General features: G+C 29.3%; 2 protein-coding genes across 3 annotated transcripts in view; both read right to left on the bottom strand.

Annotated features, from left to right (window-relative positions):
- Window positions 1-18,416, bottom strand: part of LOC124814246 (uncharacterized) — a 37,672-nt gene extending 19,256 nt beyond the window's left edge. The window contains exon 1 of one of the 2 annotated variants that reach the window (XM_065799055.1): window positions 18,237-18,416. In XM_065799055.1, the coding sequence (XP_065655127.1) occupies window positions 18,237-18,299 (63 nt within the window). In that variant the 5' untranslated portion in view covers window positions 18,300-18,416. The remainder of the gene's footprint in view (window positions 1-18,236) is intronic. The other variant, XM_065799056.1, reaches the window with a different exon arrangement.
- Window positions 18,417-23,112: 4,696 nt separating this feature from the next.
- On the bottom strand, window positions 23,113-24,692 carry LOC136081144 (uncharacterized). Its single transcript, XM_065798437.1, has 3 exons — window positions 24,253-24,692; window positions 23,775-24,059; window positions 23,113-23,665 (listed from the first exon to the last, which is right to left on the bottom strand). The coding sequence occupies exons 1-3, from the start codon at window positions 24,690-24,692 to the stop codon at window positions 23,113-23,115; spliced, it is 1,278 nt and encodes a 425-aa protein (XP_065654509.1).
- Window positions 24,693-24,895: the final 203 nt, after the last annotated feature.

Below are 24,895 nucleotides of genomic sequence, written 5' to 3'. Positions count from 1 at the left end.
ATTCCAATCCATATTTTGTTGCACGAATATTGGTGGAGTTTGGCTTTTTGTATCTCAAATTTGGTTCGAGAAACTTAAAAACTTCATTCATAAATATAGGTGCAATTTGTAGTTTTACTTTGAAAATCTCAGTGATTAAACAATGCAGGTTTTTTTGGTGTATAGTTAAAGTAGCGTTGTTTAGTAAGAGAGTTTCAAATGGAGATTCATGGTCTTTGTAGATTTTTAGAGTCTCTCATGGATTCGATTTATGTGATTATTTAGTTTCTTACTGCGAAAAATCCATATAAGTGGGCAGTATGAAAAGTTTGAAGTTATAAACGCAGAAAGTATAAGTTTACGTTGTTTGAAAAAATATAAATATAAAATCTTGAAAGTGCGTTTAATTTTCTGCTGGCATATTTGCATAAAGTGTTCACATGCTCTTCGAAGGTAAGTTTGTTGTTGAATTTTATTCCGTAATTTAACATTTTCAGATGTTTTAATTGTTACATTAGAAATAGTAACTACAAGGTCACTATGTCTCCTAATAATAAGGTGGTATTTTTCAGGATTTGCATTTATTCCATTATTTTCGAACCATATTAACATTTGATTTACGGCTTTTTGGAGGTTGGTAGTTACAGAAGTAAAATATTTTCTTGCAGTATGGAGTATTGTCATCTGCAACTTTCAGCATTGCATTGTCTATCCAGCAACTTCAACGTTAGGAAGAAAAAAAAAATCACATATAAAAAAGTTAAATAACAGAGGTCCGAGAACCGAACCTTGCGGAACTCCGTATAGCAGTGTAACAACTGAATTCATTATTTACTATTACTCTTTGTCTTCTATTTATTAGTTAGGAAGACATAAACATTAAACTGTTTTGACTAAAACCATAGGCATCTAGTTTGGCGATTAGCAACGCATGGGATATGCAATCAAAGGCTTTAGAGAGATCAGTAAGTAATGTGCCAAAGCATCCGTTGTGATCTAAGGCTTTTCTCCATTTTTCGGTCATTGCAATCAAACATTGTTGAACACTATAACCTTTACGAAAACCGTATTGATGTCTAGATAAAATCGTTTCAAAAAAGCTAGCTATATCCTCATACATGCATTTTTCATATACCTTAGGTAGGTTGAATAGAATGCGATTGGCCTGTAGTTGCGTTTATCTGCTGTGGAGCCTTTTTTGTGTATTGGAGTAAAATCAGCGTTCTTTAATAGGTCCGGAAAAACGTTGTTTGAAATAGCCTTGTTATAGTCTTTACATACAGAATCAGAAAAAATAATGTTATTTTTGATTATTCTAGTTGGTATATCGCCCTTTTGTTTTGCTTTAGGTTTATTTAGTTGATAAATACGGATAGATACCTTTTTGACGGTTTTATATTAGAAAGAAAAGGGAATTTCTTATAAATTCTTAATCGCAATTATACTTGGATGCGATTTGTATTTAAAGATTGAATTTTCTATGGGGTCATGGATAAGTGTTTCTTTAGTTTCAGGTATCGGTTTGATGCACAACTGCAACATAGTGTCTTTATAATATGCGTTAAAAATGTCGGCCACAAGTTTATCATCTGATATTATAGAATCATTTTCCACTAAATCAATTTTTTTATTAAGATGTGAGCTCTCCTTAAAACATGGTATCACTTTTTTTCAAAAGGTTTTATTATCGGCAACATTTTTAGTTTGAAGATTTTCAAAAAATAACTCTTTAGTATTTCTTAGGTGCCCTACACAGTTTTTTCTTTGATGGTTGTATGCTTTTTTACTTGACTCCGTTTTATTCAAACGATAATGTTTTATTAGCCTGGACCAATTCATTATAGCTTTGTTCAATTCTTTGGTCATAAATGATGCTTGGTTTTTTCGTACATACCTTTTTGTTTGTGGTGCATGCTTATTTAAAGTGACCATTACGGTATCTTAAAATCCAAAAAAAATCCAGGTTTTGCACATTTTATTTATTTCCTTTATTAGCTCATTTTAAAAATTTTCGTTATTATAGTTTTTGAAGCACCTGTATGTAATTATTCTTCATTTTTGCTTAGGAAAGTTACATCTCAAGACCGAGATTACGAGTTTATGAAAGTCGGATAAACTTATTTCAATTGCATTCGATTGACAGAAATATTTGGAGTATTTGTTAGGATGAGGTCAATTACTTATGGTCTATGTATATTTTTAAAACAAGTTTGTACTTTGATAAGAGATTTTAGTTTATACATAATACAAAACTCTTCCATAAATTTATTTTTCATGTCAGCATTAAAATCGCTCAAGACTATTAAATATTCATATTTTCCTGAAAAATAATCAAGATTTTTTCCGAGATTTATAAAAAACTGATTGATTGACGAGGTTTTAGGATTATAGCAGCAGGCAATCAACCATTTTCTGTTTCTTAAATTTATTTCTACAAAGCATTCATAATTACTATCATCATTAGTTTTTGTTAGTGTCTTAGAAGGTTAGTGTCTTAGAGGGTATATCTTCTCTAACATATAGCATTATTCCACCTCCGAGTTTTTATCGATCTAATCTATACGGTTTTGTATAACTTTCAATGAGGAATTGTGTTGAGGGAAGGAGTGGTCGATTTTAGTTTAAGATACAATTAGTATATCAATTTTGCCTTGAGATATTTCTTTTAAAAGTTCAATTTTATTTCTGATTGAATTAATGTTTATGTGACCGATTATTATTTTAGTTGGATGTTGACTTTTAACAGAATGAAGGTCTAACTGATTCGGGTTTGATGTGGTATTATTAGGAGCAATGATATTTTGTTGCTGCAATGGATTGATGCCAATCAGTGTGAATGGTTTTTTTAGCTTTGGGACTTTTTGGGTGGTTGAAGCAACGAACTCTGTTACCTCGGACGACAAAACGAAAGGGCTGATCTAGAGTGTTATTATTTCGTAGAAGATTTTATTGTTTTACTATTTTATTTATTATTCTCTGATTGATTATCACTAATTGATGGATTTTTGTTGTAATTTGCAAGATTTTTTAATTGTTGACTTAAAGGATTGTTTGTGCTTGGTAATTTCTTACTTTTTATATATGAATCTTTAGAACTTCCTGATTGTGGACTGATAATAGCATTCTCCGAGCATAAGTTAATGGTATCAATTATGTTTTCTTTATTATTACATTAACTATTATGTAGCAAAAATGAATTATCTGATTTTCGTTTCCTGTAAGAGCAATTATTTCAAAAATTTTTTTTTGTAACCTTGTAAGCAAATTTGGTTTCGTCATGGTTCAGTGAACCATTCGTGAGTGATTAAGTAATATCAGACTTGATGTTGTTCTCTTTTCTTAAAAAATAGACTTCTTCTAGTTTTTTTTATTAGTATCAGATCAAAATTTAAAGAAGCGCCGTCGTTATTAAATATTTGATTATTATTTGATAAATTTGAGATTAATTCACTTACCATTTCATTGTGCTTAGATACTATTTTCTTTAAATTATTGTTTTCATTCTGCAGCTAGACTAAACATTGCTTCACTTCTAAGTTAAGTTCATTAACTTTTAATATGATATTGCTATTTTTTCAATTAGTATTGCCATTTAAGTCTCTTCATATTCGTTAAAACTATCAGATTCGATATTCAATTTTTCATGTATATTTATTGAATTTCCCTTAATTAGTCACAAAACCGTTACTTTTATCCTTATTACAGATTCCTCCAGCTATCTTTTCTTTCTTTTTTTTTCTTTTTTCGTCTTGTTTAGCCATGTTGAGTTCGGCTTTGTTTTTATTTTGGATAGCTCTTCAAGAATTGTATCGAATTTCTCACTAACAAACTCTACCGATTTTTTAGTTTCTCGGTTTCTTTTTTTAATTTTTCATTTTCTTCTAGGAAATTTAAAAACTTTGTGTCTACTGTCTTTTATTTGCAAGGCGGTAAATTTTTTTTTTGATTTTTTAAAAATTGCTTAAGTTATCTTTTCAATCAAATGTTGTGTTACGATTCGAAGCGTAAAAAGAAGAACAACACATGCTTTTAAAATATAGTGATTCTATTTAACTACCGAGTTTTTGTAAACATTCTGTCGACTATTTACAATTACTAATGGTTAAAACTAAGTGGCTTATTTTTATAAGAATTTTATTTATTGTTTTTATAAAAATTATTTCAGTGAATTTTTGTTGTTTTTTGTCCAGTGAAACTCGTTTTTTTATTTTTATTTTTTTTATTGTCGGTATAAAATAGCTTTGATTTTTGCTAGAGATGTCACGAATATTATGCGAATTAATAAAAAAACAACCGTTTAATCGTCTTTCCCATTAAATTTAAATCATGCTTTAAGCTCAGGTTGTCGTGAAAATATCATTTTTAATAGGTTAATAATAAAGTTCTTTGTGCTAAATCTATAGCATTTCTAAAATACCTCAAAAGAGTAAGATATACTGAGCTTATTATTTTTGAATTTTTCTGAATGGCTTGAAGAGTATGAAACTTTTATGCATAATTGTAGTTAAAATAATTGTTGTCAACACACAGCCAACAAATAATGCGTGCTGTGACACGACCTATTCATAAATGCCCACAGTGTAGTTTTTTTTTTTTTTTTTTTTATTTAGGTGCCCCAAGAAGACCTAACGGTCTTGTCACAGCACCGCGGAAGTGCATTTAACCAGGAAGTTCACGCCTCCTTCCTTACCGTGACGCGAAAATATGTCCAAAGCCCGTTTCGAACCTGGATCTCCTGCTTTTAAAGCAAGCGCTCTAACCACTGCGCCACGGCCGCATAGTTGACTTATGCACTACAACGATGCAGGTCGACAGGGGTGGCGGCAGCATTTTTTGGTTTTTAAGATATCTAACTTCCAGACATGAAGCAAGCTCCAAATACTTATATGTTTATACCTATGTCAAATAGGGATGCTTTGCAAAAAAAAGCGATGATTAGAGCCTGGAAACAAAAAAAGCCCTAACTTTTGCTCCCCCCTCCCGCCTGCTCCAAACGTGAGAGCAACAAGCTGATGAAATATTTTTTGTACTATTTTCAAATAGACTTATATCAATCGAGAAATTTTAAGTTTCATAGTATAATTTCTCTACGTTAAAAATTATGACCAAATAAAATTTGCAACTTCCTCAAATTGAGGGGGATTCAACTTTATATAATCATATTTTTTGAACGCTAAAATATTTTACAATGAAACTTAAAATTTTTTGGTGAATATAAGTCTAGTTGAAATAATACAAAAAATATTTCATCAGCTTGTTGCTCTCACGTGTAGGGCAGGGGGGGGGCTATAATATTTTGGGGCTTTTTTGTTCCTAGGCTCTAATCACCGCAATTTTTTGCAAAGCATCCTTATTTGACATAAATATAAACATATAAATGTTTGGAGTTTGCTCCATGTCTAAAAGTTAATTATCTTGAAGACCAAAAAATGCTGGTACCACCCCTGGAGGTCGGAACCCTCAAAATAATTAAGTGTTGCCAAAAATTCGGCCGAATACTCTTTTAAAGTTAGAATAATTTTCAATATAATACCGCGTTATTATCACATATAAAGTTAAATCACATTCGGCTTATAAAATGGTGTTGTTTCAAAACGTCATAGCATTGCAAATAAAAGATAAAAGTTCAAAAAAATTGGTAAACAATATTTACTGATTTCGAGTTTTTAGTTATTTTTTTATATTGTGCTTATTTAAACAACTATTAATAAATACATAGGTTAGAACTGGATTAATTAATGTTGAGATTATTATTATATTTTCTTTTTACCACCCAGTGTAGTTTTCTTGCAAGAAACACAACAAGAAATTTATGATATATCTCGCGTATAAACAAACTTCTATTTAACCTTCCTTCGGGGTCATCCATAAAGGACGACACTTTAAGTTTAACTAATGGCAAGAAGTAGGAGAATGTTGGCTCTAGTGCGCAGAGACTTTAAAAGTAAGATAGCGCCTTATGTTCAATGAAAATTTCTGCGGAAGAGAGCTAATAAACTTCTACTTCTGGTTAGTAATTAAATTCTGAATGACGTCCTTTATGGACGACCCCTTCTCACAAAATCATTCAATGATTTATATTAAACTAAAAACCTCAAATATTCACATTAAAAAACCGTGTAAACACAAAATAACTACTAATAAAAAAATGTTAATCACAAACCACAGAGTCGTTACTATTACAGGCAAAACAAGCAGTGACGTATAAGAGTGGGGCAGTCAATACGGGCCGCCCAGGCGGCACTATTTTAGAAGCGGTAAATTAATTTTTAAAAATTCTAAAACTTATCTGTTTCGCATCCCTACCCGAATACTAAAACACAGTTCTTGACATTTTGTTTTAAAAAGCACCAAACTAGTTATTATAACACAAAATCTTCAGTTTATATTTTCAACTGTAACAACTGCGAAATTGTGCATGTCCTTTTTTTTAAAGGAAAATGTGAACACAAAGTAAAAACTTAAATAAGTCAAAAAAGAGAATAGAACATAACTTACGAGTAAAAGTATAAAAAAGATTTAAAAAAAAAAATTCGGTAATTTTGTAAAAAAAAAAAAAATCCGAAAGTTGATTATCAAAGAATATATATTTTAAACCTTTAAATGTCAACTCATTACGACAATATTTTATATACAGTATATATTTTTTAAATAATCTTGGATCGATGCTCTTGGATTAGTATAACCCATAAGCAATAAGCTGCCGAGCATATGACCCAATATAAATGGCTAGCTGATAACCTTCCGACAGCAGTCAAGTTTTTTAATTACAAACCGTGGTCCATCAATATAGAATCATTTCCAAAAAAAAAAAATTAAAGACCTAAAAAGCATTTCATCGTTTAAACGACAAACTAAAATGCATCTCCTTAATTCCTGACATATTTATCAAAGTTTACAGTATTTTTTACATTTTTTTTTCTTTTCTTAAGTGTTTTGATATTTTTTTGTTTTCAATTTTTTACACTAACAAAAAATGAGTTTTACTTTATTGAATTTTTATTTTACTTTAAAAATTAAAGTGTCTTTTTTTTTTTTTTTTATTAATGAGTGACTAAAGGGCTCCATGAAAAGGTTGTGATGATAAACGCATCATCTTTACCTTTTTTTTTTTTTTTTATTTTTTTTTATTTTTTTTTTTTTTTTGTTCTTTTATCTTTACAATATTGTGATTCTATCTATATAACTGATACAAATTTACAATTTTTATAAAATATATGATGGTAAGAGAAAAAATAAAATCTCACAACTTTATAGAATACAAAGAATATAACTGCAGGGTATCATTATTATTAAAAGAACGCGGGAAACTTACAGAAGACCAGATGGTCTTGTCATCAAGAAACCGCTTGTACTAGTAATATTTTTTGTATTTTTGTTTTTACATGTTTCTAGTTTCACAAAATATAATGGTAGTTCATTTTATATTGGATTCACATATAATAAAATGTAAGATAAAAAATAATTGATAAATGCTAGATTTTGAACACATAAATATATGATTAGGCATAAATAAAATTATTTTTGATTTATATATTTTTTATATTAATATTTGTTATTGAAGTTTTTTGGGATTTTCGCTTCAACGTTAATTTTGGCTCTAGTTTCAGTATTAGTTTAGTGTAAGTTCATATAATTGTTTATATTTAAAACGAATTTTTTTAGTAAGATTTTCAAACAATTTTGGTTATCTAATTTTGTAATTATGGCATTTCTGGATATCAGTTTATTATAGAGATAGGGACCGCGATATGAAATTGTGAAACGCGATAGTTTTGTTTTTCTAAACGGTATATTAAAGTTTCCTACTTCTCGAGTGTCATATCTATTTCTATTGCTTTTAAAGAAATCATTTGAGAAATGTGATGGGACAAGCCCGAGTTTATATTTCAGCATAAACAATAAGTTTTGATAAATGTTTATTCTATAGACGTTTAGTGCATTAAGGAGTTTTAACAAAGGTTCAGCATGAGTGAATTTGTCTTTTTTATAGACAATTCTAACGGCATGTTTTTGACGTCGATAAAGTGATTTCAAATTGGATTTATTGGTACTTGCCCATGCTATATTACCATATGTATAATAGGTCTGTATAAATGAGAAATAAAGATGTTTTAGATTTTCTTGGGATAACATTGGTCTAGCTTTGTATAGCACGCCAATGTTTTTGGTTATTTTTGAATTTAAATAGTCAATGTGTGCTTTCCATGAAATATTTTCGTCAATTAGTAAACCTAGAAATTTTGTTATTGAGGTTCTTTCAATATTTTTGTTTTCTATTTTTAGCAATGGTAATATATTAGGTATTTTTTTTCTTTTTTGGTTGGGATGGAATAAAATGTAATTGGTTTTTTCTGTGTTTAAAGATAATTTATTAGATTTTAGCCAGATATTAAGTTTTTCAAGTTCGATATTCGTTGTTTCAAAGAGTTCTTCAATAGACTGAGATGAATAAAATAAATTAGTATCATCTGCAAACATTATTACATCAAGTTTGTTTAAGACTTTTGGAAGATCGTTGATGTATATTAAGAACAATAAGGGAGCTAGAATGGAACCTTGGGGAACGCCACATTTAATCTTAAGCAATTTTGAACAGATATTTTCATCAGTATTAACACATTGCTGTCTGTTTAGCAAAAAATTTTTAAACCAGAGTAATGCAACATTTTTTACGCCATATTTTTCCAATTTTTTTAGCAGGATAGCATGATCAACAGTATCGAATGCTTTCGATAAATCTATAAAGATTCCTAAAACAAATTCTTTATTAACAAATGAATAGTTGATGCTATTTACAAGATCTACGATTGCATGTTCGGTTGCATGTTGCTTTTGAAAGCCGAATTGTTTTGTATTTAAGATATTGTTGTTTGTTATATATTGGTATAATTTATTATAAATTATTCGTTCGAGGAGTTTTGAGAATACAGGAAGAATTGAGATTGGTCTATAATTGTTTAGTAAGTATGGTTCTCCAGTTTTATATATTGGTACAATTTTAGCAATTTTCAATTTCTCTGGAACGGTTCCTGTTGTAATTGAAGATTTAAATATTTCGAAGAGGGGTTTCTTTATTATCGGAAAGATACTCATTACAATATTGCTACAAATTTCATCAATTCCTGGTGCTTTGTTGATTTTTAAAGAGTTTTTTGCATTTTCGAGTTCTTCATATCTTAATCCGTTGAAAGTTAGTTCGCTATTTAGATCAGTAAAATAATTTTCAAAGGAGTTATTTGCGGTTTGAATTTTAGACGCCATGTTAGGGCCAATATTTGCAAAGAAATTGTTGAATTGTTCGGCAATAGAGTTCTGATCGTTGTGTTCTATTTCATTTATAATAATTCTATCTGGTAAGCTGTTTGTTTTTATATACTTTTTTCCGATTATTTCTTTCATGATGTTCCATGTTTTTTTGGTATCTCCATTTGTTTTTTGAAGTAATTTAGAATAATAAACTTTTTTAGAATGTTTTCTGATTTTTTCGAAAAGATTTTTATATTGTTTATAAGTAGATAGGTTTTCTTCATTTCTGTTTTTCAAATATTTAACATATAGTCTTTGTTTAGTTTTTGAAGATTTTTTGATTCCGCTGGTGATCCATGGACAGCTTAAATGTTTTACTTTTATTTCTTTTTCTTTGATTGGAAAATGATTATTATAGTGTTTTAGAAAAATATATGTGAAAGTATTATATGCAGAGTTTGTGTTCCCAAGGTTACATTCTTGATACACTTTAACCCAATCTACTGCCGATAGTGCGTCTTTAAAACATTTAATAGAATTTTTATTTATTTTTCTTTTATAAATTTTTTTTTTCGAGTCATTATTTATTTTTGTATCATGTTTTATTGTAAAGTAAACTGGAAAATGATCTGTTATATCAATTTTTATTATTCCTGCTTTTAAGGAGGTATCTAGAAATGAGTTTGTTAGTATGTTATCTATAGCAGAAATAGTATTCGAGATTACCCGTGTGGATTTATTAATAATTGGTAAAATACAATGTTGAAACATGTTATCAAAAAATAATTTAGTGATCTTTGTATTTTAAACAATCTATGTTTAAGTCCCCGATACAGAACAACTTTTTTTGCTCTTTATTGATTTTAAGAAAAATTTCTTCTAGATAATTAGAACATTTTTTAATATTACCTTCAGGTGGCCTATAACAGGTAGAGACTATAATATTTTTAAATTTGGAGTTGATTATCTCTATTGTAAAGACCTCACTATCGGGGTTAGAAATGGAGTGATCTTTTCTCACTTTTATCACTTGATCATTCCGAACATAAGTTGCAATCCCTCCTCCTTTTTTGTATGCTTTCCTTTCAGAAGATAATAATTTATAATTTGGAATTTGAAAGAGTTGTTTTGGATTGATTCATCAGAACACCAAGTTTCTGTTAGGCAAATCATACTGAATGAATAATTGCAATCAATTAGGAAATGTCTAAGTTTGTCAAAATTTTTATTTATGCTTCTTATATTTATGTGAATTATCGTAAAATTATTTTTATAAGCTTCAAGTTCAGTTTTGAAAGTTTCTGTTTCAAAATATCGAGAGTTAAAATTATACGTTTGAAAAATTTGCGTATCAGCGTCATTGAGAATATTATTCGCGGTTTCAAAGACATTAAAGCGCATCGTTTCAAAATCTATTGTTTTATTTTTTATTGCCATTATTTTAGAATGTAAAATTTAGAACGCGTTTACTAAGTAAAACAAAAGTGTGTTGCGCTATTTTTTAAAATCTCGTGTAAATATTTTATCGTATTTTAAAATGGCGTATTTACCTTCGCTTCTGAGTTTTTTAACTTCTTCCCAGAGCTTTCTTCGATGATATATTGTTTCTTGAGCGAAGTCTTCATTTATGTATAGGCCAGTTCCTTTAAGATACTTTACAGCATTGAGAATTTTGTTTTTGTCTTGGAAGTTTAAAAGTTTTATAACTAATGTTCTTGGTTTGTTGTCTTTAAATTGTCCAATACGATGAGCTCGTTCAACCACTACTTCGCTTTGTATTTTCAGTTTTGTTTTGAAAATTTCTTTAACAGCTTTTTCGCAGTCTTCCCAACTTTCGCCTAGTGTTTCTTGTATTCCATCTATTCTTAAGTTGTTTCTTCTCGATCGATTTTCTAGATCTATGGATTTTTTATATAATGAATTGATTTCTTTGTCGTAGTATTTCTTTATTTGTGATATTTTTTCCGAGATGTTGTTTTCTTGAAAATTTAGGCTGTCTTTAATGTCACGTAGGTCTTTTTCTATATTTTACATTTGTTGTTATTAATGTCATTCTATGTGCATGTCTAATCTATCTGTGATAATTTTGAGATTTGCACTTATTATTGAGGTAAATGATTTTTCCTGGTCTTTTAATAAGCGTTCCGTTTCTTTGAGAATACTTTTTTTATGTTCTTCAAGCTTACTAGAAATCATTTTTTCGATGTTTTTCATTGTAATATCCATTTTTTTTTTATGTAAAAACTTTTCGCTATTAAATAATATGTCTTTCTTCCGCAAAAGCTAGAGCGCAAAAAAAAACCTTCTTGAGTCCCTGACTGATTATAACAATATATATATATATATATATATATATATATATATATATATATATATATATATATATATATATATATATATATATATATATATATATATATATATATATATATATATGTATATATATATATATATATATATATATATATATATATATATATATATATATGTATACATATATATATATATATACATATATATATATTTATATATATATATATATATATATATATATATATATATATATATATATATATATATATATATATATATATATATATATTATTCTGTTACACGTTTTTGGAACTATGAATCAATTTCACATTTTTATTTTCTTCGACATATGCTTGGATGTTTTGACTTCTGTCTCACGTCAATTGTAAAGCGCATTATGGAAACACTATGGAGTACAAGGAGAGATGTTGGGTTGTGAAAAAAAATTACTTGTAAAGAGGAAAACAGATGTGGGGTTACTGTTGGTTGGATTGCAATCATTTTTGTTTTTGACCTTTCTCGGGTTGTTCGTAGTTCTCGGTAATTCTCCTTCGATGCATTAATGATACACATAAACACCTCCGAACAAAAGGATTGAACATTCAACAATGCAATATCAAATTAGACGCTTTAAAATTATTTTCAACTGAGAACAGGTATCAATTAGTTAACAAAGCAGTCTTTATGCAAAAGAGATTTGCGATAATCTTGGCAAAATCATGGATCGTCGATACAGAAAAAAGACATATATAGCAAAGGAAAAATCGCATGATCATTGCATATTTCCAGATACAAAAAAATGATTTTAAAACTGCCCTTCTAACAGCGTCTATGTTGCCACGGAAAATAGTGTTATATTTGCGTACCTCAAGACTATACATAAGGTTTGGAATTGTTAAGGAGTTATATAAATAAAATATTATTGACGGCTGGCAAAAACCACTTCCAATGAAATTAGAGATATTGCAACCAATTGAAACTGAGTTATACGCTCATTTAAGTATGCTTTTTGAAGTGTTGCAAACTTATTCTTGCTAGTATCACTATCCCATCGGAAACCCAGATGTTTTTATTTATTTTGAAGATATATTGAAGTTCCTTTAATTTGAATAACGTTGTTTGAAATAAAGCTTGTTCCAGAAATTAGAAATTTTTTTTTCTCAATATTTAGTTTGATTAAGGTTGCTACTCCATATGTTTACATGCAGTAATCACTAGAAATAAGTTAAACGATTCTTGCAGACCAGAGATTGTAGGACTTAGCAAAACTACATTATCTGCTTATGCAATGGTGTCAAAATAGATGCCATTTATTATCAATCCTAATTTGCATACTGAAACTATTCCATTTAGGATGCTTTCAATATAAATGTTATATAGATGAGGCGATAGAATGAACCTTGCCGTACTCCTGGCAAGAGAGACTATATTGATTTGAGGTTAACCTAAAACACTTTTCCGCAGGGAATTAACACCAAGAAAAAAACTCAAGCAATTTAAGATGTAATGCTGAAAATCCATGGACCTTTAGAATCTGGTTTAATTTAGTTGAAAAAACTTTAAAAGATGCAGGAGTTTTTATACCTCCTTAGTCGAATATTTCAGTCTGATGAATCAGGATTTATCACAAACCCTAAGACGCAAGTTATGTTAGCAAAAAAAGGTGCTAAAAAAGCGTTGCAGACTATTGGTGGTTCAGGCTGTGAGCAAACTACTGTAAATTGTACTTGCTCTGCTAGCAAGAAGGTATTGCAACCATTAGTAATTCTCAAAGAAAAATTTTTGTATATCTACTGGGAAAAGGGTAGCCCTAATGAAGCTGATTATACTACTAGTTGTAAGAGAGCTTAAAGTGGAGATCCCACATTTTTTGAAACGGTTTCAAAATATATTTCTACCTTTTTAGTTTTAAAGAAACTAAAATTCTTTCTCAAAATAAGGATGTCATTGACAACCACTTATTTAATCAGTATTTTTAGTTACCAATTGCACCAGCAACAAAACCCAAATTCTCCACTATTCATCTAGCAAGATCCTATTCAATGGCAACCTTTAAAATACTTGTGTTAACAATGCTTCCTTCTAACCATTAAAATCATCTGCTTCGTCAGCATCCATTTGCGTGCCCTTCTCAGAAGGCTCCTCAATCAAATATTTTTGTCTGAAACAACTTCAGTCTTAATCTGCAGAAAATTCTTATCTTGAAAGATCTTCTCGTGTTTTGAGGTATCGTTATGGTGAAATTTTAACGTCAAAAGCACGTTTTAAAGGAACAAGAGAAGAAGCTTCAAAAAAAAAAGAAAAAGGTTAAGAAAAAAATACATCTAAGAAAGAAGATTGGGTACAAATAAATATGATAGTGATGACGACGATGTCACCATTTGTTTGTCTTAAGTGTGGTTTCCATGGAGAAAAGGCTAATTAATAGGTGTGCTGCGATACCTGTGACATTTAATATCATGTAAAATGTATTGCAATAACTGAATTAGTTGATGTTAAAGTCGTGGAGTTGAAGTGTGACAATTGCTCTAAACCACAGTAATAACACAAACTTAAAAATTATTGGTGCTTAATGCCATCTTCCACTTCTTTTTTGTAACTATTACCAATCTTTATGGGCTTCAGCATAACTTTTAAATGTTTTAGATTGGAAAAATAGTGAGGGAAATCAGATCAAATATATTTTTTCTTATACTAAACTTAAACTCATTAACAGATTTTTAATTATATTCAAAAATCTTTTTGTGTTCAAAATATATGACCATGTAAAATTTACAGTAATTCATAAGCTCATTGTTCTCACATTTGGGGTTGGAGAGTGACAAACTTTAATTTATTTTTGTTCCCAGGCGCCAGTTATTGCAATATGTATATATTTACACACTGTACTCTTCTAAAAATATAGCTGTTTTTTTATCTAAAAAATTGTTTACATAAAAAAAAATTTGTTTTATTATATTAAATGAAAAATAAGTGAATTTTTTATTTAAACTTCTTACCGGTCCTGACATAACTAACCTCGTATACAAATATTTTGTCTGTCACTAGAATAAAAATCATTTTGAATTTCATAATACTCATTTATTTTAGTTAATGAAGCTGAAAATATATGCGGCAGAGATCGTCTAAAATTTGGTACTTATTTCTACTATCGAGGTATACAAAAAACTTTACCTAGATTTTTTACCTAGTAACTTTTGTTGTGATTACTTTTTGGTAGTTTGAATAGCTGTTAAAAACTTATCCACTCAACTTTCAAAAGAGTAATCCACTTCAATTACAGCTTTCAAACCATACAAACTACATTTTACAGTTAGAAATACCAATTACAGCTTTCCTTTTTCACCACACAGGCGCCATTTTGACTTGATGCTGGAATAATTATATTACAAAGGCTGAATCACAATTTTAAACCATTTTCGGCTTCATTCTTCCTCCAGAACTATTATATATTATACTTCATTACTATTCATAGCCGACGACACGGCTTTCGAAGTGGAGACGCCCCCGGAAAAAAAATTCTTTAGAACTTTTATAAACTTTTGAAACATATAGAAATTCTATAGAATGTCTATTAATTTCAACACAAAATTACTATAAAACTTTTTTTTATAGAAAAAAAGTTCTATAGGAATTTCTGAAGAAACTAACAGAGATTCTATAGAATTTCTATAGGCCATATGTTTCAAAAGTTGATAGAAATTCTACAGAACTTTTTTGAATGAGCAGAATCGTCAATTTCTAAAAAAGTCCTTTATATCTAGAATTTTCTTTAAAAAACAAGCAAACAAAAATGCCAGCATATAAATATAAATAGCAGGGCCGAAGACACTGGGCCCCCTGGTGTAGGGCTCCTTCTTCTTTAACATACGACCTTGTCAAAAAATATAAACTAGCTTTTAGTCATTAACATTAATCAAGACCAAGGACAAAAAGTTCTATAGAATTTCTATAGAATTCTATAAAATTTCTATAGAATCTCTGTTAATTTCTATAGAAATAAGAATTGAACTTTTTTTTCTACTTTTTATTTTATAGAAAATAAAGTTTTATAGCAATTTCTATAGAAATTAATAGACATTCTATAGAAATTTTATAGAACTCTATAGAATTTCTATAGACCATATGTTCCAAAAGTTTATAGAAATTCTATAGAACTTTTTGTCCTGGGGAGATTTAACCGCTAGGCGGTAGATTTGACATATATAAATTTATTCGTATATAGATTGAGTAGACTCAATTTAGTTATTTAGTTAAGTTTGCTTAGCTGCACTGTTGTACAAAAGACATTTAAGTTATTTGATTATTTAAATTTGCATATGTAAATTATAACTATCGCGTTTATATTTAATTTATTGTACAAAAATAAATGAAATCATATTTAAGGTAGGTTAGGGTTTTATGAGTACCTTAAGCAAAAATTGGAATATTTTTAAAAATAATTATGTTGGATCCATACCTTTTGCGAACAAACAATTTTTAGGGATCACTAATCAGGATCAACTTAAATATTTGGGCACCCGAATTTTTCTCTTAAAAACACAGAGGTTTTAAAAAAGTAGCACAAGTGCTAAAATAGCAGAGACCACTTGATAATTTTAGCACTTAAAACCATGGCAATTTTAGGACTTTAAACTAGGTGATTTCAATGAACAACACTGGGTAATTTGAGCATGCTCATGTTATACAAAAATAGTATCTTTAAATAAAGTCAAAATAAAGTTTTTCTATGCATTGTTTTTCAAGCAAAAATGGAACAGATTTCTAGCTAGCATATTTTTTTTTATAAAAATTTAATTTCCTTATTTTAGCATCAAAATTTCGCGCAAGAAAATTATTCATGCGTGATGATGTTTTAACAAAGCAACAAAGTGAATAGCGTTTTAATTAGACTTACTGCGTATAAATCTACTGATTTCTGCGTATAAATATACTGATTTCTGTTATCACCACATAATGTCGATTCAAAAAAATACAAAGCAACTTTAACGTCAACTTACATCTCAAAAATCTTTTACTATGCTCATATTAACCTAATCTACCCTATATCAGGTTATAAAAAAAAAAAAATTATTTTGCAATTTTCGTCGTTATTTCAATACTCATAGGCAGATTTGTTAACAAGGCCAAAAGTAGCAAGGCCAAGGCCACATATTACAATGCAAGACCAAGGCCAAAAGTTTTAAGACCAAGGACAAGGCCAAGAGTTTTAAGGTAAAGGCCTACGCAAACACTTTCAAGACCAAAAAACCTAAATTACTCACAACTGAACTTAAAACTCTTACAATGTTAAATGAGTTTAAGGCCAGTTATTACTAAAAAATGATCTACCACAAAACTATTTCTGAAATTGCAAAATATCCTTATGATTTATCTATTAATTAAATGGAAAGTATATTAATTTTAGAAAAGCTTAAGTTAAATGCACTTGGTAACTTTTCAAATTTATTTATGTCTTTGTTGTTTAACATCCCGGAAAAAAAAGTTCTATAGAATTTCTATAAACTTTTGAAACATATGGTCTATAGAAATTCTATAGAATTCTATAAAATTTCTATAGAATGTCTATTAATTTTTATAGATATTGCTGTAAAACTTTATTTTCTATGAAATAAAAAGTAGAAAAAAAAGTTCTATTGGAATTGCTGTGGCGATATTAGTCTTCTTCTCGCCCCTGCTACATATATATCTTGTTATTAACATACGGATTATAAAAATAGTATACTTAGCACCCCAAGCAAACGTTTTGCATTTGTCTCCTCACAAACCCCAACTTGAATTAATACTAATTTTCAACAAGATATATGTCGTTTATTTATCTGGTAAGATAAATCAGGAGTATTAAATGGATAGTTCTATTTTTACAACATGTGGTTTTATTGTCACAGTACTTGCTACCAGCAGTTTTGTTAATAATTGGCCTTAACGTAAGGCAAAAATTTCTTTTTTTTTGTCGTGTAAATATATACACCTAAAGTAATCATTGTGTCCTTACCAACCTGCCCACCCATAAACTAGTTGAACTATAAGAGTTAGATATATTTAATAACCGTTTTAAAAATTTGCTGTTGCTAATTAGATTAGGGTTTGTTCTTATGATTGTTTGGATTTTTAAATTTTAACTTATCTTGAATTATAATCATAAAATTATAATTATATTAAGGTTATATCTTAATTTATCTTATTAATTTTCAATTTGAGTTGGCGAATCAAAATAGAACTATTGCTAATAAAGTTAAGCTAAGTCATTTTAATTTTCAATAAATAATATGCAAAGTATACATATGAAGGGTGCAAGAGAAAAACAGGTAATGTCAGTTTTTGAAAATATTGAAATTTTTTTATTAACAGTTACAAATTATAAACTACCTTCAGTGTTAAATTTGAAGCAAATAAATAAAAATTAATGGTCTAGTTTAGTGATAAGAAATGGAATTAACATAACGTCTTTAAAAACTAAATTTGATTTACCTCAGTTTGCGAAAAACTGACATCCCCAGTTCTTCCCTTGCATATTCATATATAATACCGTTATTGTAAATACGTAAGATTGGGGCTCGGTAATAAAACAAAGTAATGTCTACTAATTGTCCCGTTAGTTTTTTATTTCTAAGCTTTTAAATTGTAAACGTTATTAAACGGCGAAATAAACAAAAAACAACAACATTTACACAACTTGTCGATTAGTTAAATACCTCAGCTAAATCTTTTTCAATGTTATGGACTCTCAAAACTTTTCTTCCGAAATAATTTGCCATTATTTGTCTTTGGAATATTTAAAACAGATTTAAATAACTGTTCACATAAAAAAAACTCAAAAATAATTCTTTTTGATAGCAACGTTTTTTACAATGCATTAGCATTACTGACGTCATAAATTTAGTTTAAAATGCACGTTTTTACACAAGTTTCTCGCTGACGATAAAAATTTTTTTGTTTTAAAAGCGTATTAAATGGTTAAAGCGAATAGAGTTGTCGAAAATTTTGTGAAAATAGTTGACCAGCTACTTGTTGAACGAACAGGCGTGTACCCGGGTACCCGTTAAAAAAATAATCCTATTATAAAAGTTATAATAAATCTTATGAACCATTAATAAAAAACTTTAAATTCAATGATTTCACTAATTTAAAATTATTCTTTTTCTAAATTTTATTTTACTTTAAGTGGTTTAAGGGGCTTGTTGATAAGAATAATTATATCTTCTTCTTGCCCCTGCTATTTGTATTTAACTATGTTTTACTAGTGGGGGAAATAAGAGTAAATATTTAGTAAAATAGTTCAAATTGTGATACCAGCCTGAAACTTTGAGGATGTTGTCTATGAATTAAAAGAATTCATAAAAAAAGACCCCATTCTAAAAATTTTTTTTGGTCCTGGGCGACCCCAACTGAGTTTACTGTAAATTTTATATATAATATATCTTCTAAACAAATGATATATTGGTTGCATTAAGAGCAGAATTTAAAGAAGAAATAACTTCAAATAAATAACATTACTATTGATTATACATACTACTTTACTAATTAAAATATGGTAAAAAAATGCATGAAAAAAATATATTTATATATATTTCAAAGAAATGGAACTATTTTTTTCAAAAAATTTAAATTTTGGTAAAAAGTTAATAAAAATAAAGTTTGTTCATTTTATTCCAAAACTGATGAGAACACTCGCACAGCTCTGTGCAGGATAACCCTAAACGTTAGCATTTGCATTGCGTTCCGCAAACATTTTTGCATCATATTTTATTAACTCGATGCATGATTTCGAAGCTTCAGATAGGGTCAACGACACCTGCAAAGGTGTCGTTGTATTATTTTTTTCCAACCCCAATTGGGTAAAATCTGGTTTGGCACCAAAGATTTTCCCCATATGATACTGAATAATAATAACTATATGTAAATATCATTTTTTAAATATTATGTTGTTGTGGTGGGCCTATACATTTTATAAACATTAATAAACTTATTGTTTCAACTTGTTAAAACCTGTTTTTCGAACATGTTTATAAGTTGGCTTTATTTTTATTTGCATGTACTGTAAAGTAATGTAATTATTCTTGCTTTCTTTTTACAGCAATTATTTAACATAGTTAGTTTTAAACTCTCCTTTAAGTCTCCGGTTCCTTTATTATTTTATCACGAAATTTAGTTCTATAATTTAATTTAATTATTGTTATTTTTTTTTAATAATAATATGCGTGCTTGTGTTGTGTGAGTATACTTATATGTTTTGTACATCCCCATTGATGTGTATGTCTATATATAGGTGTTCATGGATGTCTAAGCAAGTGTGCATAAGTGTGCATATGTATATATATATAAATGTGTGTTTGTGTATGTATGTGTGTGTGTGTGTGTGTGTGTGTGTGTGCGTGTGTGTAACTATTTATCTCACGATTTGAAAAAAATCTTTTTACGGTACGAACCCTTGAGAAGTTTATTAGAGATGTTTTTAAAAAGATACAGCCGATTTAAGAGATGGAGTAGAGAAATACCGTTTTGCAATATTGGGGGTTGAATTCACCCTACTAATTATAAATCTGACAAGCAATTTCTGAATTATAAGAGCTATTTATTTACGATTTGTAAAAATGGTTGAATCATTTGGATACTATATAAATTAGGAGAACTATGCATAATATTTACGGGAATTGGAAAACCCAATTAGTTACTGTAAACTCTGCAACTACCAAAACCACAAAGAAAAGTTTAAACAAATTACCACAAACCAACAAAACACCATACCAGTTTAAAATTCAATTTAAAATTCATCTAAAACTATAATTTTTACTACGATCATGCTATAACTTAAGCCAAAAATGAAGAAATAAATTAAAATTACGAATTTTGATTATTATTCTTAACATTATTTGTTGTGAGGTTTTAGCTAATGACTTTTAATCTGACCAATATCAGTTTCAATAAAATCAGTAGTGATTATAAACAGAAAGAAATTTATTCAAAAAGACCTTTTTAATGATAATGTCTATTTTAAAGACAATGTTAATCTGCATGTATTTCATTTTAATTTTTAAAGATAATGTTAATCTGCAAATTTTTTAAATAAGTCCATTTAAGTATTTAAAAATATGAATCTTCCTTGAAACACTCTTTTCAAATGCTGAAAGAGTGCATCTTTTGTAGGTGAACTTTTTAGTGAACAGCATTCTTCGGCATATGGCGAGGTCAGTATTGGAACTTGTCATATCATAAGATAAAATAACATAGTGCTCAAACTGCAGCATTGCATCAGGTAAAAAAACTCTAGCATTTAGAGATGACAAGGTAAATAATAAAATAAAACAACATACTTGACTCAGTTTACATAAAAAAGCGTAAGAAAATAATTTTAGAAGTTAGCAACTAAAAAATCTAAAATTTTTATACTATATAAATATAGGTCACCTGCAAAATGCTTTAAGTATTTTTTCATCTCCATTTTTCCAGAGATTCCATGCAAGTTTTTTTCCCGTCTTGCAAATAAAAACACGGTATCATAGCCAGTGAATGCAAAGTATCATGAAGCAGCGTCTGCTTTTTCACCTATCGTTTGTGCGTAATATTGATTTGGAAGTTTAAGTTTTCCAACTTCAAATTTGCTTCATACTTACTTCAAAGTTGCTTGATACCAGTTAATTATCTAAAAACGGAAATTGAGATCGCAACAATATTTGTGTCAACTGTTTGAATATAGATAACTTGATACCAACTTCAACTGCGTTTTTGATATGTAGCAAAAATATAGCGTCAAGTTTTGTTCACGGGCCTGATCTATAGTCTTATATTAAAAAGTCTTGTCTTTTAAAATGTGAAAAAATTATTGCAGTACTCGGTATGAACCTCAGAGTGTTTATGAGGGAGCATTTTTATGTCAGCAAGAAGTATTGGAAGCCATTTAGAGTAGCGTGTATGATCTAAAGCAAACATTCAAGGAACAATTTGTATCAAGGCAACTTGATACAAATTGTATCAAGGCACAAACAAATTAAAATTTACCATTCTGGAACTCTTAACAAGCAACAGGACTATTGCTTGTAACTCCATAGCAGTAAACAAATAATTAAATTGGATGTATGCTGTTCTTTGTTGATTAGGGTGTCCCAAAAAAAAAAAAAAAAAAGCTCTCTACTGATTCCCATTCTATGTGACCTAAATAAGTACTAAAAAAAATTTGACGGTTTTATTTTGACAGGAAGTGTTAGATCTAAAATCTGAGTTTTACTGTTTTAATGTTAAGCTAGCATAACATTAATAGAAAACACATTTTAGAAAATTAAAACAAAACAATTAGATGCGTATAAATCATTTCCAATTGTTTTCTACTATTTAACTTGATAGATTATATTTATAAATATGAAAATACAAAAAAAATTACATGAAAACTAATATTTATTAGCAAATTTAAGATTTTATTGCGGTGAAACATTTCTCAAAAAATACAACTTTTTGAACAGTTCCCAAGCTCCTTTTTAGTCATAGTCTTAGTCAAGTTTTTTCTAGACTTTTTAACTACAAAAAGTACATTTTGAAGGTGATCTTTATCTCTAGTAGCTGAAACAAAATCTTTAATGAGCTTAATGTTTCTTTCTGCACCATCATTTACAACAGATATGTTTTTGATCCATGCAATAAAATCTAGCAACTGAGGATGGTTAAAAACATCTATAGTATTAAGACTATTATTAAGCCATTCTTTTATACTTGCTCTTGATATTTTAAAATGTTTGAAGAGAAGGTAGCTTTGCTCGGAAATCAACTCAGGTAGCTCTGTGGTCTCTCCAATTTGTACATTTGATGGTTTACAACGCTGAAATTCATTTGGCTCTTCAAACTCAATCAGAGCTAACAGCATTCTTAGCTTTGTTTCAGAAGGAACTTTTTTATCCCCAAAGGACAAAACACAGAGTTGCGGAGTTAAGTACCACGTATAGTGTCCCATGCTGAGAAGCAAAGCATTTCCAATATTCTTACTAACTTTTCTCAATGCATAGGCTGTCTGGATAGCTTTCAAATCATTGTAGGGAGCCAGAAATCCTAAAAAACTTTTTAAAAACCATGGAACATAGCGAATTGCAATGAACAAACTTGCATCCTTCAACTGCAACACTTCTTTTTCTGTCAAGATATTACTGATATCTTTAGTCATATAAAGAGTCAGGATGTAGATCGCATCTGCTAAAAACCTTGCCTCATGGCAGGCGCCAGGTTGATGGAACTTAAAATCTTGTACTTCCACTCCAAGGAAGAAGGAGGCAAGCTTACAAACTATACCATAATCATTCCTTGAAAACACTATATCAGTAGTTGCATTAGTCAAAAATGTCTTAGCTTCCTCTGCAACAGTGCGAAGAACAGAGTCAATCTTAAGATCATCTCTTTGCCAGTCCAATTTACATAAATTTTTCACTTCATTCACTTTCTCACAGATTTCAGGCCACTTGTTCTTTAGCTTGACATAAAGAGCTCTTCTTGGACCTTTAGTTTTCTCACCAGTAAGGGCAGCCATATAGTGAGATACATGTACTTCATATATGTGTCTCCTACACATTATCCACAAAATTGGTAATTTCAAAATATCTGAATTTGGACTGCTCCATTTACTCCGCCTGTATTGCTTGCAGTTGTATCACAGCATATACCAATGATCTGCTCTGTACATCCGTAATTTTCTAAAAGATTGTGCACTTGTTCTGCTTGGTCAACTCCCTTTGAAAAGGGACATTGAACAACACCTAAAAGATGGTCTTCCATGGTATCGTCATCCGGGGAACTCACTGAGACTGCAAGTCGCTCAATTTTTTGGATAATGTTAAGCCCAGTGGTAATTTGTTCCAACAGTTTGGTATCAAAATGAAGAATAAGCCGTCGGCCTTTAAGATGATTAGATATTGAAATCCACTCCGAGTCTCCTTCAAGTTCTACATATTTGAACTTTTTTCTATAAAGTGTGCTTCTTGAAAGCGGTATATCATTAATTTCTATACCTCCAGCTTTAAATACTTCACTTAAAATTGCCAGATGAGGTCGTACACCAACATTGAACTTTGTTGCTGGAACAGCAGTACATTCAATGAGCTTTTCAACATTCACTGCTAGATTTATCGTATCTCCAGAATTGTACCTAGGTATCATTTTATAATATTTTTCTACCTATTTATAATTATATACTTTTCAATAAAACAGCTTTAGATTGTGAAAATTACAACTATGTTATTAAAATAATACTATACCTGCGTTTCCGACCGTTACCCAGGAAATCATCTTCCTCGCTGATTTCACAGTCCTCGTTTGACTTTTCTTCCTCACTGCTGAATTGAATCTCTTCTGTCATGGAGTCATGTGACAACAAAACATCATTGATATCTTTTAAATTTTTCTGTCTCTCTAATTCTTTCTCTCTCAACTTATCTAGCTTGTTCTTTCTCCTGTTTGCATCCAGTACTCTTCTACTGTAGTCTTCATCGACTTTTGTTTCCATATATCCTTTCCTATGTAACTTCTGGTCTTCATAAAAACTAAGAAATATTTAAATCTATTAAGCCATTTATAAATAAATTATTAATTGTTCTAGTTTTTCTTGGAAGATGACCAAACCATGTGAAGAGTTAAACGTAAATATTTTAAAGGAAATAAAATGCTATTACTTAAGTTACTTTTAATTGGAAAAAAAATCTCACTACTAAAAAAAGTGTTATTTAATGAACTTACTTTATATCTTCCAGCTTGGCATCATCTGTTCTCAATCTATCAGCAAGAATATCTTTTTTAAAATTCTTAATCGAGATGTCAAAAAGCTGATAGGATTCTGTGAGAAAATCTTTCTCTAACTTTGATTGCTTATCAAGACTGCTGTTCCAGTTTAGAGAAGACAATTTAATCAATTTCTTGTATTTTAAATTAAGTTTAATGATTTTAGTCTTTATATTGTACCCACAAATCACAAATTTCTTGCCAAACCCAGCATTATCCCAAATTTTTTTAATCCTAGATACCAAGCAAGAACTATCAGGATCTGTACAAACACCATTTTCACAAACAAGATCCTTGGATTTCGATTTCAATTTGCAACCAACATTAGTAGAAGTGGGTTTGTATTTAACTTGTGACTCGCGGAAGGATAAATTGATAGTATCTAAGAATATCACCATTAGATGGAAGCTGTCTCTGAGGTAACTCCCTCAGTGGGTACTTCAATAGGTAAATATACCTCAACCTTTCTGTATTTTTCCGTTTTATCTTATTCTGTCCTATCATCTTCTTTTTTTTAGCTGTTCTACCCATTTTTATATGAATTTCAAAATAATCAGTTTTTTAACTAAATTTATACTAAATGTTACACTTGCATCAAAAA

This window comes from Hydra vulgaris, chromosome 06 (assembly GCF_038396675.1).
Source record: "Hydra vulgaris chromosome 06, alternate assembly HydraT2T_AEP".
In the NCBI taxonomy this organism is placed as follows: Eukaryota; Metazoa; Cnidaria; class Hydrozoa; order Anthoathecata; family Hydridae; genus Hydra; species Hydra vulgaris.
Note: the sequence above shows the minus strand (reverse complement) of the source record. Positions and strands in the feature narration are given on the sequence as shown.